This window comes from Sinohyriopsis cumingii, chromosome 3 (genome assembly GCF_028554795.1).
Source record: "Sinohyriopsis cumingii isolate HCF-2022 chromosome 3, ASM2855479v2, whole genome shotgun sequence".
NCBI classification, from domain to species: domain Eukaryota; kingdom Metazoa; phylum Mollusca; class Bivalvia; order Unionida; family Unionidae; genus Sinohyriopsis; species Sinohyriopsis cumingii.
Genome location: NC_142963.1, coordinates 127,451,200 through 127,468,434, shown reverse-complemented (window position 1 = coordinate 127,468,434; position 17,235 = coordinate 127,451,200). Strand labels below are relative to the sequence as shown.

The 17,235-nt window shown below is 38.0% G+C and overlaps 1 protein-coding gene across 1 annotated transcript in view; it reads left to right on the top strand.

Moving 5' to 3' along the window:
• The window catches only part of LOC149803809 (uncharacterized), an 83,195-nt gene that overhangs the window by 13,210 nt on the left and 52,750 nt on the right, over positions 1 to 17,235 (top strand). Inside the window, exons 4-6 of the mRNA XM_089953620.1 lie at positions 5,583 to 5,651; positions 8,358 to 8,518; positions 12,179 to 12,283. Coding sequence (XP_089809746.1) covers positions 5,583 to 5,651; positions 8,358 to 8,518; positions 12,179 to 12,283 — 335 coding nt within the window. The remainder of the gene's footprint in view (positions 1 to 5,582; positions 5,652 to 8,357; positions 8,519 to 12,178; positions 12,284 to 17,235) is intronic.

Sequence of the window (17,235 nt, the reverse complement as noted above, 5' to 3'; positions counted from 1 at the left end):
TTCATTTCTAAAACTGTATTGTAGCTTTTTGTTTTCCCCCCTTAGAGCTTCATTCTTTGCAGGAATTTGGAAGCTACCTTTGTTCTACCCATGGTGGTAGAGACTTTTACTTATAATATTAACTGAATGGTACGGGTAAGTCCCTATGTTCTAGGAACAATAACAGGACCATTCTAGTGTTGAGGACATTGTTTCCTCCATTTTTATTTTCAATTAGTTATAACTTCATACAACACTGATGTTGACATTCATGTATTTTTGCATATTACCGCGGGGACCTGAGTTGCCAAGTGGTCGAAAGCACTTTTCGTTGAGGATCACTGCCATCTCACCTCTGTCTGCATGGGTTTGAGTCTCGGATTTGGCTAATGTGGGTATTTGAGAAAGCTTGCCATTAGCTTCTTGTGTGTCGGTGGTTCTTTCCAGGGTTTTCCCGGGGTTAATACTGGCCGCCATGCATAGCCTATTGTGTGCTGAAAAATGGCATTACACCCTACAACAACAACAACAACGGCATATTACTGCAATAAATAAATCATCAAAACTGGAATATCTTGTTTATTTCAATAAATAAGGAAATACCTAAACAATAATTTCCATCCTTTGTTTATTTGTGTGTAAGTTGAGTTTTGCAATAACAAGGGATCACACCACTAATAATAATTGTATTTGTTTTCAGAGACAAAACAGTCTTTGGGGCAGTGTGGCCAGTAGTCTCTATGGGAGACACTTACAAACTGCATCAAGTACAGGTGCACTTGGTAAAACCGTTGTACCATTTGTCATTGGTGTACCTATCAAAGAAAAATAACAGAAGAACATTCCCTCTTCTTCATCGAATTTTTTATGGCTTTTCTTCTAGATCTCACATATTAGAACAAACAACTTCAGTGGCTGTTGAAGGAGGGTCTTGATGTTCAAGAAGATGTTCAACTTCCCCCTGTAGGGAGATGACGGAAAGTTCTCATGTCCCTAACAGCATTCACACTTCAGGTAGCAGTCTGCTCGTTCTTTTTGGGAGGGTAGAGCACTGTGACCATGGGTTACACCCTCCCATTAGCGAGCACTGCAATTGCGGGTTGCATCCTCCCATCATGGAGGTAGAGCACTGCGATAGTGGGCTGCACCATCCCTTGAAGGAGGTTGAGCACTGTAACCATTGGTTGCACCCTCCCTATAGGGAAGTTAAGCACCACGATAACGGGTTGCTCCCTCCCATCAGGGAGTTTAAGCACTGCAATACATATTGTGCCTCTGGCAACATGTTGGCCCCTTCTGTTAGGGAGAGAACACATCACACCCATGATGCACAGAGTGAAGATGAGGTTTTCTCCATCTGTCACTCATCGACCTCATGGTACAGGGACAGGACAGAGCTTCCCCCCTCCCCCTCCACCATCCCACCCTGTGTAGGATTTACAATTCATACACAGGATTGAGGCTAGGGATGGGGACCGTTTCACTGTCTCCCCACTACCCAGTTATACCTATGAACCCTTATGGGATGTGGGCCTTCCACCTCATGGACCTTGGTCCATTATCCCCCATGGACTACTGGACCTTGCCATACCATTCGAAGTGATGCTACGGCTTGTGTCCCACCATCACCTCACCAGTGGTTTTCTTTCGGAAAGCTACAGGTGTTACATCATCGAGGGTAGATAGATGTTCTCATCTTCCCTCTGCATATCCTGATCAACCAGGGTCTGCGACACATAGTACTCCAATGCCCCCTCCGTCAAGGGGTATAGTGATACCCAGCCACTCTCAACTCAGAGTATCCTTGACTATGAGGATGATGAGTTTGAAATAGAAGCTGTGGCAATGATACCTTCTCTCAGGCTCACTCCCTCAACTCAGGTGGATGAGGAAGAAGATAAGGTGTTAAATAATGTTTACCGTTTGTTACCCCAAAACTCATGCCCTAAACCATCTTGCATACAGTCCAAAAAGATCCTTTCCAGTTTGGAAATGATTTCTGGGGTACCACCTCAACCAGACCTCTTACTTCTCCCAAATTCATCCACGATTGAGGAAATATCAGAGAGGTTTTCACAAGGCCAAAATATTACTGTTCCTCATTCTACATTAAGACCCTTCATCTCTTTTTCAAGCTCTGGGTACATTCTCTGAAGAGGCCTTTTAAACCTCCTCCTTTGGATGCTAATGTGGCCAAAGTGAGTATTTCGTCGGGATCCTGGGCATGCCTTCCCATCAAAACATTTGATACCATGGAACAGGAAAACCGGTTACTTGTAACTGTAGCCTTTTCTTAGATACTTCCTTTAGTATGCTGAGAGAGGTCTCCATGAATCCAGCTGTATTGCGTGTTGTGGAGGCTGTGGCCAAAACATCCCGGCATGTGCTATCTGTTGTGATGGCATTATTGGCAGAATTTCTGCATATCTGCCATGATGCTGCATTGGACTCGTTGAAGGTCTTGCTTAACCACAGTAAAGACCTTCTAAGGGCTGCTCCTCTAGAAGCCTAGACCCTCTTTGGGGGCCTCATTCCTACCATGGCTTCTCAACATTGATCTTTTACTTCCACTCCTGGTCCATCGCAATCGACCAGGAATCTAGGTCAGGCATATTGTCCTCAGGGACCATCTGCCCAATTTTTTAAGCAGACACAACCCCAGTGCAATCCACAATTCTTGCTAGACCAACTCCTCCCTCATCAGGTCCATGGCACCCAGGTTGCTGCAGATCCAAGTGGAAGTTTTCTAACCCACCTCCCTTTCCTGCCAGTGTAGGAAGGGGAGTAGGAGCAGCCCTAGTAAATTACACCATCTCCTGCCATTTATCCCCATCCCAAACATTCCACTCTTTGCTTGCGTAGGCCTTTCTTCAGAGGCTTGGTCAAGCATCATGGACGATGGTTGGATTCTCTCCAGTGTAAACGAGGGTTATCGACTCCAGTTCAGGAACAAGCCAGACTATCAGTGACCCCCATTTTCTTTCCCCAGTCTAATCTGGTAGAATTAAGGGAAGAGGTGCACATCCTTTTGCAGAAACAGGCAGTTGAGAGGGTTTTGAATGATCAGTCTCCCGCTGTCTACTCCCGAATCTTCCTGGTAACCAAGAAAAGTGGGAAATTTCGAATCTTTTTTTATCTCTTCCTGCTATGGTAGGAAACCTTCAAGATAGAGACAACCTCCTCAATCCAGAACCGTCATTGTCTGTCCATTTGGGTAGTCTCCATCAACCTTCTGGATGCCTATTTACATGTCCCCATTTTTTCCTCCACATCGCAATATCTTTATTTTTGCCTAGACCAGGGAGTTTTTCAATTTCAGGTTCAGCCCTTCTGAATCTCTTCTGCACCGAGTCTTCACCCGGGTTATGGGAGGTGTAGAGGCCTACCTTTGAATACAGGGAACATTGTTTCTCCAGTATTTCGATGACTGGCTGATTCACCATATTCATGTTCAGTCCCTTCATCAGGATCTGTTGCGCTCTTGGTCCACCATAACTCAATTGGGTCTCCTACTCCTACCCAACCTCAGGAAATTAGAACTCATTCCATCACAGGACTTTGTTTCCATGGGGATGAACTTCCTCACAAACCCAATTTTGGTCCGGGTTCCCTTGGATCAGGTAGATTGAATCGTGGCTCTCCTAGAGACACTACGAGCAAAAAACTGTTTTATCTGCCCACCTTTATCTGTCCCTACTTGGAATCTTGAATACCTCTGCTGAATTGGTTCCTTTAGGGCGTCTCTAGATGCATCCTCTACAGTTCCTTTTTTTGGCAAGGTGGAAACCTCACAGAGATTCTCTATCAGCCCCGATCCATTTAGGACCAGTATTTCACCACCATTTGCTTTGGTGGCTGAATTGAGACAGATTCCTAATGGGGGTTCCCATGCATGCACCTGATCGACATTCCTATCGGTTTACAACTGCATCAGATTCAGGCTGGGGAGCCCATTTAGAGCTGGAGGGTATGATTCTTCATTTTTCTTGGACTCAGGCTGAATTGTCCCTCTACATCAACAACCTAGAAATGAAAAACGGTATTTCTAGCATTGGAAGGGTACATAACCTAATAAGGGGCCGATGTGTCATAGCCTACCGACGATGTCAAGGAGGTACACATGCCCCTTCTCTTTGCATGGAATTCTGGAAACTTTTCCTCTAGGCAGCCTCAGAGAATGTCACAATCTGAGTTCACCACATTCCAGGCAAGATGAAAATATTAGTGGACAGCCTGTCCAGAACAGACAGAGCTGTCCTCACAGACTGGTCTCTTCACCACTCAGTAATAGAGTTCCTGTTCTCCCTTTGGGGAAGACCTCTAGTAGACCTGTTTGTGACCAAGATCAACAATAAACTTCCCTTTTATGTGTCTCTTCTCCCGGATCAGAAAGCATGGGCAGTCGATGCGTTCAACTTTCAGTGGGATTGCCTATTCGCATATGCCTTCCCACCATTCTGACTGCTACCACAATTTCTGCAAAGAGTCTGAGCTTCCAGTGCTCGGATCATTCTCATTGCCCCAACAACCATGGTTCATCGATCTCCTCGACCTCTTGATCCTTTGTCCACAACATCCCAGACATTCTCCACCTTCATGCCTGGCTCATCTCAAATGATTTATCTGCCAGAACAAGTTTTAGGACAGAGTCACCAGTTGCATCATTCAAACCAGGAGAGCTTCTGTGTACAAAGTTTATGATGCCAGGTGGAGAATCTTCTGTGATTGGTGCAGTAGGAAACCCGGTGATCCTATCCGCCCTTCTGTAACTTCAATTGCTGATTTCCTTTTGTTCCTCTTTGAAACCAAAAGATGTTCAGTATCACTTAAATTCTTGCACAGCACAGACATCGGTTCAGATCCGCATCTTCTTGATCTTATGAAGTTTTTTGAGCTTTAGAGACCTGTCTCTTGCTCCCTTGTGCCTGGATGGAATCTTTCCTGTGTTCTTTGATCATTAACCAAAGCACCTTATGAACCATTGAGTGATGCTTCCTTTTTGGATCTCACACTCAAATCTGTGTTCCTTGTCACAAATGTCTTGGCAAGACAAAGTGACATTCATACCTTGTCCATTGACTCTGGCTTGCTTTTTGCCTCTCCCATAATACCTTTTACATTCTATAGAAGTGTACATCTCCCTCTATGGTGAGTAAATTTAATTTCTCTGTTTTTGAATGCCTGCACACCTTACTGAGCTATAGTGACAAGATATGTAATTGCTGCTATTAAAATGTAGTATTTTGCGAGGTAAAACTAATTTTAATTGTGCAGTACTTACCAGTCGCTATTGCCAAATACCCTCCCCCCAACCCGCTCTGATATAGTTTGTAATTGTCATCTGTGAAAGGATAACATATAGGTACATCTTCCTTCTGTAACAGAGTGGTTTGCAAAAGGTCAAAGAATCATACTGACCTTTTTTTCACTATGGGAGGATGTATTCACATTGTACGGATGGTATATTTTTAGCATGAACATAGATTAGCTGAGCAGTAAATGACAGGTAAGTATTACATAATTAAAATTAGTTTTACCCCCCCCCAAAACCCCCCCCCAAAAAAAACTACATTTAAGTGTTGCTGATACTTTTGATTTTGCAGGTATCAAATCAGGTCGGTGGAGCAAAGAATGAAAGATGGTTAAATCAACATTTACATTCTGCAGTCAAAGTAAGTTTCGTTTTAGATATCAGGATGGACATATCTGATAGAACACTTGCAACACTTAAAATTAAATCGGTCATATATAGATTTTAGAAGACAAGATGGATTGATTAATTGATTAATTGATGGATTGATTGCTTGGCTGTTTGATAAATATATGCAGTGTAATATTAAAGTTTTAATGCAAACAGTACTTTATAATTATGGACTAAATGTACCTGTCTGGTTTATTAATAAATTTAGAATCAGTTTGAATAAATTATTTTCGTAATTGTTTTCTGTCATATGATTTAGACCCTTTCATAAGACATGATAGGGCTGGTTTTGATAAAAGAAATTATAGAACCTGCACAACTGTTTTTCAGTATTTTTTTGTTTTTATTTATTGTGGTTCTTTTGAACTAATGCAGAGAAAACTTGCATTTGCACTTGTTTCATTAAAAGGCTGTTTAATTAGATAAACAGCATCATGTACACAGTGTTTATTTTTTGGTTGTCATTAGATGGGGGCATATTATGTTATGATGTCATTCCATCCATGCATCTGTTACCAATTTCATTTCTGCACAACATGTCCACCATTAACAGTTTCCATTTTTTTGGATGGTTTTCACTTGCAGTGAGAAGAACCATATCAATTTAAGGTTCATAAACTGCGAGGTCATGCACACTGTCACCTGGAGAAGACAAATGATTTCAATACTTTCAAGTTTTCTACCATCAGTTGTTAACAGATTTTGTACATAGCTTGCACTTGTAAAGAAGAACCCTATCAATTTTGGGGTAAACAGATCATGGGCAGGATCACTGAGAGAAAGAAGAAAAATAGTTTCTGAACAGTAATCCGAGTACTCCATCATATGTGGTTACCAATCTTTGTGACTGGCTTTCACTTGAGGTAAAGAAGAAGCCTATGGATTCTGGAGATCAGAGGTCAAGGACATTGATAGAAAGAATGGTTTCCACGCAGTAAGATTAGTTCTGCATCACATACCTGGACAAGACTGTGTGGATGACTTACATTTGGGGTAAGGAAGAGGTCAATTGATTTTGAGGTCAAAAGGTTTAAAATCATGGTCATTGTGACTGAAGGAAGAAAGATGATTTCCTCGCAGTAACATTAATTCTGCATGACATACCAAGACCAAACTTTGTGGATGGCTTGCATTTTGGGAAATGAAGAAGCCAATTGATTTTGGGATCAAAAGGTTACAGTCACTGTGACTGAAAAAATTAATGGTTTCTGTATAATAGTGTCATTTGAACATCACAATTCTGGACCAAACTTTGTGAATGTGTTACGCTCAGAGTAAGGAAAATGACTATTGATTTTGGGATACAAAGGACACAGGCCATGGTGATTGACTGAAAGAAGACATTTTTTTGTTCAAAAAATTTCAGTTACCTTCATCGAGGACTATTAAGCATGGGCTAATCATATTATGTGCTGCTCAAGGTTATTGAGTGTTGCATCATGGGAAGGTCATGTAGTTAACATTTTCCAAACCTCTTCGAAAAATTTCATTTACCTTCATCGAGGACTATTAAGCATGGGCTAATCATATTATGTGCTGCTCAAGGTTATTGAGTGTTGCATCATGTAGTTAACATTTTCCAAACCTCTTCGGGGCCCCGAGTGGTCTAAAGCGCTCACCTTTACGGATCACTGCCATCTCACCTCTGTCTATGTGAGTTCGAGTCTCAGCCTCGGCTAACGTTGGTACGTGAGAAAGCCTGCCAGTAGCTTCTCATGGGTCAGTGGTTCTTCCCAGATTTTTCCAGGGTTCTCCACCAATTATACTGGCCGCCATGTATAGCCTATCTTGTGCTGAAAAATGGCGTTAAACCCTACAACAACAACAACAACCAAACCTCTTCATGTCCACTGTGTTGCACATTCAGAAATCTTCCACTGGATCAACAGAGGTGAGATCAAGTTAAGGATTAGAAGCATTCCAAGTAGTTAATAAAGTGGCCTTAATGGGACTAAAATATTTGGTCAATATTCAGAGGAAGTCATGTAAGAATGGAGCTTGTTTGGCAATTCTGATTGTACATAGCAAGGAGTGACAGTGCTTGAAAATCATAAAATCTGAGCTTGAGTTTCCACTATCTGCCAGTCAGAATGAGTTTTCAAGTAACTGTATTTGCATTTGTTTGAAAAAAGTGACCACGTTTTTGATTGGTTGAAATAAAAATATCAGGCTGAAACTGAAGTTCAATAGTTTTATAATTTCCAGGCCTTGTCACAAGTCGTAAACAACTACACATCTGGATTCTGGTCAGCAAACATCTGGATTCTGGTCAGCAAAGTCACTTTCAGTAATATGGTTCAAAAGTATTATATCCAGGGTTCCCTTAAGGTCATTGAATTTTAAATTTTCAGAAAAATGAAGGAAAAGCCTGGCATTTATTTGATAAGTCCAGGGAAAAGTTAAATTTTAGTCCAAAGTCTGATAACTTTGTGACTTCAATTGGGGAAATTTTAAAATAAACAAAGTCATGAAGAAATATATAATGTCATATTTGCTTCAGTGCAGAGTATTTTGAATAGACTTTTGGTTACTTGCACTTTATTTTAAAAAAAAGCTATTTTCATAAGAAACAGAAATTTGTTACTACTGCAGTATTTTTAGTGATGAAGACTGACAGAATGCATGAAGTGATTAGTTGTTTTGTGAAATAATTACAAACTGAAACCTTTTCTAACAGGAAGTGCAAGCAGACCGTGCCAATTTGACAGAGTTTCAAAAGCGCCTGGTTGACCTGTATGCTTTAGAAGGCAGGCTTAATGGAGTAGAACTGCAATTCAAGGAGCATTCCAAGTTCATGAAACTGCTCAATGCATTGATGAAAGAGAGAAAAGAATTCAGGTTCAAAACTTTTCTCACTTCAGAATAGCAAATAATAATAATAATAATAATAATAATAATAATGATAATAATAATAATAAATAATATATGGTGAAATAATTAGTATTAGATGTGCACTGTATTACTGTTATACCAGTTTACTGCAGTATTTTTTCCAGTGGTGTATACCACGGTATTTTTTCACTGTATCAGTACTTTTGTAGTTTCCATCAGTAAGGAATTCCATTGTTATGACTTTAATGATATTAACAGCGTGCTCTCATTAGTCATGATAAAATAATTGTAAAAAATTATCTTTTTCTATAAAATGATTGTATCTGTCACAAATCAGTGGTGAACATTACAAATACATGTATAACCAAATTTCTGATCCTTTAATCACATCTTTTACACATGTTAGGTATGCCAACTTGGTGGCCAAATGGAATGTTGTGAAAGATATTTGGGCCATATCCAACTTTTGGAAGAATTCTGGATTCACAGAAAACCCACCTAAAATAACTGTGATATGTTATTTAATAGTTTCTGTGAATGCGTTAAGCACATGTATTCCTTTTTAAGAATTTCAAATCATCCTTAGATTTTCAGGAGTACAGTTGTTTTTTGTCTGAACTTTATGTAATTTCTCAAGTCCAGTAAATATTTTCTTGTCTGTTGGATAAGTGTGTTTTATACTTACTGGCCTTTCTGACAGATATCTTCCCCAGATGTTGGCATCTCACTCAAAGTTTCCATGCCTGTTATATAAATAGTGTAGCTTGCATATTGTCAACATCAAGTTCAACACAATCTATTTTTATGTCAACTGGTTCTCTGATGTTAGTACAATGTCTTTCACAGTATCAGCTATAGCTGAAGCATAATCATCCCACTTCAGTTAGAGCTTTAAGACTACAACTTATACAACAGTTAACATGTACATAGCAAATTCATTTTCTATAAGGTACTGACAATTTAATTTTCTGGAGGCCAGCTGTGATTTTTCTTCTGAGCTGCTTTTGATTATCTGTAGGTAATTAATAATTAGAACTGGATCTTTCAGTTTTGTTTTTGAAGAATTTCATGGATTTAAATTAAATTTAGCATGAGGCTTTACGTAAGAGGACCTAGGTCAGGTTTGATTTTCACCTTCTTCTGGCAGAAATTGATGGAGTTGTGCCCCACAGTTTGACTTGGAACCTTGCCCTTCAGTTTCTGCTAGGTGATTTTGTTTTAGCTCAGTAGCATTGGAAAGTCTTAACAGATCAAAATGGAAAGTCTTAACACATCAAAATGATACTTAATGGGGCTTGTCATTAAGAAGACTTTACTTAGAACTTTGTGTTCAGTTTTGTTTTCACTCAAAAACATTTGAGGACTTCATGGACTGAAATCAAATTTGGTATAAGGCTTTACATCAGGAGAAGATTCAAGTCCGGTTTAGTTTTCACCATTTTGTGGCCAAATTTAATGAAGTTATGGCAGCTTTTTTACTTAGAACATAAGACTTTTACATTTTGTTTCTACTTAGGAACATTTGAAGAAATTGGTTTTCGAATCAAATTTAGTTTGAGGCTTTACATAGAAGAGACCGAAGTCCAGTTTGTTTTTTTCCTTTTCTGACAGGATTGTATGCAGTTATTTCCCCAGTTAAACTTGGCACTTTGCTGTTCAGTTTCTGTTTAATTACTGTTGAAGGGCTTGGTGGATTGAAACAAAATTTGGTATGAGGTTTTATATTAACAACACCTGACTTGTAATATTTTCTGGCCAGATTTTCCAGAGTTATGGCTGCCATGTGAATTAGAACTTTTCCCTTGAATTGTATCACATTGGTATGGGTATCATGACATATACACATACTGTTAGGTCTACTGGTCATAGACCAGAAGAGTGTATGGGATGGTCTTTTGTCTGTCGTCCAGTGTTTTGTCCATCAGCTAGCACAAATCTGTTATTGCTGCTCATCCAAAATTGATTTGATGATTGCCATGAGACTTTAAACACACATTCATCACATGGTCGAGTTGGTCCTAGATGAAAATTGTGCTTCTTGGAGATCCAATATGTCCACCACAATGGCCGTCTTGAAAATCTTGTCACTACTCCCCCTAAAAAAAGAAACAGAAGACTTATTAAATGCCTACATGGTTCTAAGGGCTGTTCAATTAAAACGTACATGGGACTCAGAGAAGGCACTTTTAAAGTGGGGTACTCACCCATAGATGCAATTTAGAAATTTCTTATCATTTTGATATGAACTCTGTAAAATCATAGTACCCTGGCATGTATTTTTTTAAAAACTGCATTCCCTGGGTACCATGTATATTTAAATGGAACAGCCCTAAATTATAATTGTGCCATTTTGACATCCAACATGTTCAAAATAAGAGGCCATCTTGAAAATCTTTTTATCCCTACACCTCCTAAATGGATGGTCATATTAACATAGCTGTTTTACTAAAAACAACTTATGCTGTCTATTTGGCAATGAATAAAAATGTTGAAAATGTGGCTGCCACAGTGTCCATCTTCAAAATCTTGTTGGCAACACTCCTGAATGAATGGAAATATCAGCATGGGGGTTTCACTTAAAAAAAATGCTTATGATGTCTAGTTGGTTTAAAAAGGAAAATCATGATGATTTGACTCACAGTATGGTCACTGCAATGTCATTCTTGAAAATTTTGTTATTGCTACACCACCACATGGCAGCCATCTTGAAACTCTTGTTATCTTTACTCCTGCTAAACGGGACCACTCTGATGACCTAGTAGTTAGAGCGTCTGCCTCAGATGCGGGAGGTTGTGGGTTCGATCCGTGGCTGAGTCATACCAAAGACTTACAAAAATGGTACTAACAGCTGCCTCGCTTGGCACTCAGCATTAAGAGGTTAGTGTTAGGACTAGTCAGCCTTGTGTCAGGATAATGTGACTAGGTGGAACATCATGCTACATGTCTATGGCATGATGCCCCAGTGCTAGACATCACTATAAACTGCCACACTGCAGACATCATAGTGATATGACTGAAAAATTGTTAAAGCTATGTTAAAAATCCAAATCACACACACACCTGCTAAACAGAAAGTCAAATCAACATGTGATTTCCACTAGAAGACTTCTTATAATGTCTTGTTGGTCCTAAATGAAAATGATGATAATCTGGTATCCATTATTTCTACCACAGCAGCTAAATTAAGAATCTTGATATTACTGAAAAAAACCAACAATCTGATCTTTAATTCCTGGAAATCCATTTCGGTCAGTAGAACATCAGTGTCTTCAAGGGACTTTTCTTAGTTTAATAGTGTGTTCAGTAGTGGAGTTTGTATCAAGGATATCTACCTATATTTTATGTTGATAGAGTAAGTCCGATCACCATCCTTTATTTATGATACAGTATTAGAATACAACAGCTGTCATGCTTATTTGTAGAATCTGTAAGCATCATCTTTGTTTCATATCCATGTTCCCCAGTCATCCTCTGCCCCTCAGGTGTGGTCAAGGTCATTAAATTTTTTTTTAAAGAACCATAATCATCTCTCTCATGCTGGTGAGCTGGTGAGACATATAATTCCTTTTGAATCTTTGTCACAGTTCAAATTAATCATGATGTTATATGCATTTTCATGATGTAAGGCACTAATTTTTTATTCTGATTATGTTTTTCTCATTTCAGTCAAAAGGTTGAAATTTGTAAAGGGTTTTTCACACAATCCATAGAAGATTTTTCTGTGATACAAGGCATGCCAAAAGCATATCTGATGGAAATGACAGTGGATAAGTTAGTTCTTTATTACATTCTATCTTGAATCCAAGCCTGATTTTAAATAAAATAATGTACACATTGCCAGATAAGATAAATACTGTCAAATGTGAGTTAGTGATCACTAGCATATAAAGAATAACTTGTGTATAAAAATTTAAGATTCCTTTATTTTCATTATATAAATAAGTACATGTCAGCCTTTTATATAAAAATCACCTGCACAGAAATAACAATAACATTGGTGGTGCACTGTGTGTGCTTAATATAAAGTGCAACATACTGTATATACTTGCACACTAGTCAGGTCCAACTGCAGACAACGAAGACCCTGATTTGACATAGCATAATGTGCCAGCAGATCACGGGTCTGTGTTGCTTGCTTTCTGATTACTTCTAACAAACTGCATAAACCTAGATCTGCTGGCATATTATGCGACAACAGATTTGGGTCTATGCAGTGTCCAGTTTGATCCAGTTTATACACTAGTATGTACAGTATATGAATCTCATTTTTTTTTTCATGCCAGTTTCATCATAAACTCCAGGAAAAGGACATATACATATGGACATAAAGGACAAAGGACATATTCATATGCACATAAAGGACATATGCATATAAATGACATGTGCATATACACATAACGGACATGTGCATATGCAGACAAAGGACATATGCATATGCACTTAAAGGACGTATGTATATAAATACATGTGCATTTGCTCATAAAGGACCAAGGACATGTGCATAATTATGCACATAAAAGACATGCATATAAAGGACATGTGCATATGCATATAAAGGACTAAGGACATATGCATATAAATGACATGCACATATACACATAAAGGACATGTGTATATGCATATAAAGGACATGCACATATACACATAAAGGACATGTGTACATGCATATAAAGGACATGCACATTTACACATAAAGGATGTGTATATGCATATAAAAGACATGCACATATACACATAAAGGACATGTGTATATGCATATAAAGGACATGCACATATACACATAAAGGACATGTGTATATGCATATAAAGGACATGCACATATACACATAAAGGATATGTGTATATGCATATAAAGGACATGCACATATACACATAAAGGATGTGTATATGCATATAAAGGACATGCATATATACACATAAAGGATGTTTACATGCATATAAAGGATATGCACATATACACATAAAGGATGTGTGTATATGCATATAAAGGACATGCACATATACACATAAAGGACATGTGTACATGCATATAAAGGACATGCACATATACACATAAAGGATGTGTGTATATGCATATAAAGGACATGTACATATACACATAAAGGACATGTGTACATGCATATAAAGGACATGCACATATACACATAAAGGACATGTGTACATGCATATAAAGGACATGCACATATACACATAAAGGACATGTGCATATGCATATAAATGACAATGGACATGTGCTTATGCTTTAAAAGGACATAGGATATAAAAGATAAAGGATATGGACATTCATATAAAGGACATATGCATATAAAGGACTTAGGACATGTGCATATAATGGACATGCACATATACACATAAAGAACATGTGTATATGCATATAATGGACAAAGGAGACATGAATATACACAAAAAGGACAAAGGACATGTGCATATGCACATAAAGGACAAAGGACATTTGTATATGCACATAGAGGACGAAGGACATGTGCATATGCACATAAAGGACAAAGGACATTTGTATATGCACATAAAGGACAAAGGACTTGTGCATATGTACATAAAGGGCTAAGGACACATGCATATGCACATAAAGGACAAAGGACATGTGTATATGCATATAAAGGACAAAGGACACATTCATATGCACATAGAGGACAAAGGACACATTCATATGCACATAGAGTACAAAGGACATGTGCATATGTACATAAAGGACTAAGGACACATGCATATGCACATAGAGGACAAAGGACTCATTCATATGCACATAGAGGACAAAGGACATGTGCACATGTACATAAAGGACAAAGGACATTTGCATATGCCTATAAAGGACAAAGGACATGTGCATATGCAGATAAAGGATGCATGCATATGCAGATGAAGGACAAAGGACATTTGCATATGCCTATAAAGGACAAAGGACATGCATATGCAGATAAAGGACACATGCATATGCAGATAAAGGACAAAGGACATTTGCATATGCCTATAAAGGACAAAGGACATGTGCATATGCAGATAAAGGATGCATGCATATGCAGATGAAGGACAAAGGACATTTGCATATGCCTATAAAGGACAAAGGACATGCATATGCAGATAAAGGACACATGCATATGCAGATAAAGGACAAAGGACATGTGCATATGCCTATAAAGGACAAAGGACGTGCATATGCAGATAAAGGACAAATGACACGTGCTTATGTATACAAAGGACAAAGGACATGTGCACATAAAGGACAAAAACTCCTCTGGTCTCTTGAGCGTAGGCTTCAAAGAAGACAGGAACTGTTCTTATTTAGGATTAATAAATCAGGCATTTTTTATGTTGTATTAGCAGTTGAATACTATTTATCATGTCTTTGTTTATTTTCAGTCTTACTTTAATATGTAAAGTACAATTTAGTGCTAACCCTTTACAGTTTTCAAAGAACTTAGAGTGTTGGAAATTATAGGGAGTCAGTTTGCAGCTGACTTATTTTCCAATTTGTTTATTTTGTTTAATCTCAGACTGTGGTTCATGATTCATGGTTATTATCTTGTGTATGTTTTATCTTTGCGGGTCATAGAACAGAAATAGTTTATAGAATGGTTTGTTTTTGGACCATCATCTGTACATTGGCAGCTATATTTGTTATCACTAATCCTCCTAAACTATGTGGAGGATTGCCTTGAAACCTGAAACACACATTCATCCAGTGATTTAGTTGGTCCTAGATGAAAATTGTGACTCGCAGATATTCAGTATGACCACCACAGTGGCAGTCTTGAAGATCTTGTTGTTCTATTCCTTGTTAATAAATGTTCATATCATCATGGGTTCTTCATTACGATACTTATGTTGGCTGATTGGTCCTAAATGAAAATGGTTCAAAACTGATGTCCATGATGGCCAACACAGTGGCCATCTTGAAAATCTTGTAATTGCTACTACTTATGAACAAAAATCTTATATTGCCATTACGTTTTTACCAGAAGACTTCATATCAAGTTGGCTGTAGTTGAAAATGGCGTTGATCTGACTTCCAGTATGACCACCACAATGGCCATCTTGAAAATTTTTATTTCTTCTGAATGAATGGTCATATCAGCATGGGGATTTCATTGAAAGACTTCTTAAAAAGTCTGGTTGATCATAAGTGAATATGGTGCTGATCTGATTTCCAATATGGCCACTGCAGCGTCATCTTAAAAATCTTGTTATTGCTACTGATGCTAATTGGATGGTCATATCACTATTGTGCTTTCACCAGAAATTTCTTAAGATGTGTTGTTGGTCCTAAACTAAAATTGTGCCAATCTGATGTAAACAACAGCTGATTTGAAAATCTGGTTTTTGCTGAAGAATATCTTCGGTGGTTTCAATGCTCAGCAGTCAGCAGGAAAATAAGGTCTCATCTTGATTTCCTGGAAATTCTTTTCAACCAGTTGCTTCAAGGGACTTGCTGCATTTAGGTATTGTTTATGGATGAATAGAAGTTTTTATGTTTTTCACTATCTTAAGAATGATATCAGATTGTTTAATTACAACAGGAGCTATGGTAGCCAGTTTGTTGAGCGTTGGACTTGCAACACAATGTTTGTAGGTTTAATGCCCACCCAGGCCAGTCGGGGTTGGCTGCCTCAATGTGTCCTTGGAGAAAAGGCATGTACTTCCAATTTCCTCATCATAATGTAACCAATAACATGTTAAAAGCACTGTAAACAACTACAAACCACATTAATTACAACAATTAATTTGTGTGTGTGTGTGTGGAAACTGCTATTAGTCTAGGCAAACTGCTAACAACAAAGATCCTGATCTGCCATAGCATAATGTGTCTGCATATCAGAGTCAGTATTGTGTGCTTTACTGATTTCTCCTAACAAACTGCCCATACCCAGATTTGCCAGTGCATTTTGTGATGGCAGATCTGCATTTTTGCAGGTTGCAGTTGGACTCATCCTATAAGCAAGTATATACAGTACCTACCTGAAGAGGATCCATTTCACTGATGCATTATAATTTGAATAAGGAATTTTGTTACATTTTATTTCTATTGTCATTTTGAAAATAACCTGATTGTTCTGGATCCAACTTTAACCATAAAACTATGGTCTACTCCCAAACTTAGTTGAGGAAGAGAAGTAGTTGCCTTGTATATTGTACTATTTACTGAAGCCCTAAGGCAATTTTACACATGTTGCAGTGTATATTTTATGTATATGACAATGCTAATACCTTTGCAAACAAACATGTGGTGAAAATAATTTTGTCAAGTCCAAATACAAATTTTTGGGCCAAATCCTGAAAATGAAATACTTAGGGGACTAAGATATTTCTTATCTGGGTTTTGTTCTGAACATTTTGTGTTATTTTTTGTGAGATAGCTGTATAAAACTATACAGCTTAGCACTGTCTCATGATATGACATAATTGAATTTTTATCAGTATGTACATGTTTCTTTGTACATTATCAAAATTACATTGAAACTGTCACATTGATTAAATGCTCTCATACTTCAAATACAACTGAATCTTTTAAAACTTGAACTGTAAAAAGTACATTTTAAAACTTTTACATGCTTTCTTGTTTTCATTTGCTATCATGTCATTATAATTGATTTAAGTAATGCACTTGGATGAAGAATGGAATTAAACTGACAGTTTTAAAATTTTGCTTTCACTGTCTTGATGACAGCTTCTTTATTATTGGTAGAGAAATGTGTCTGTTATTTTAA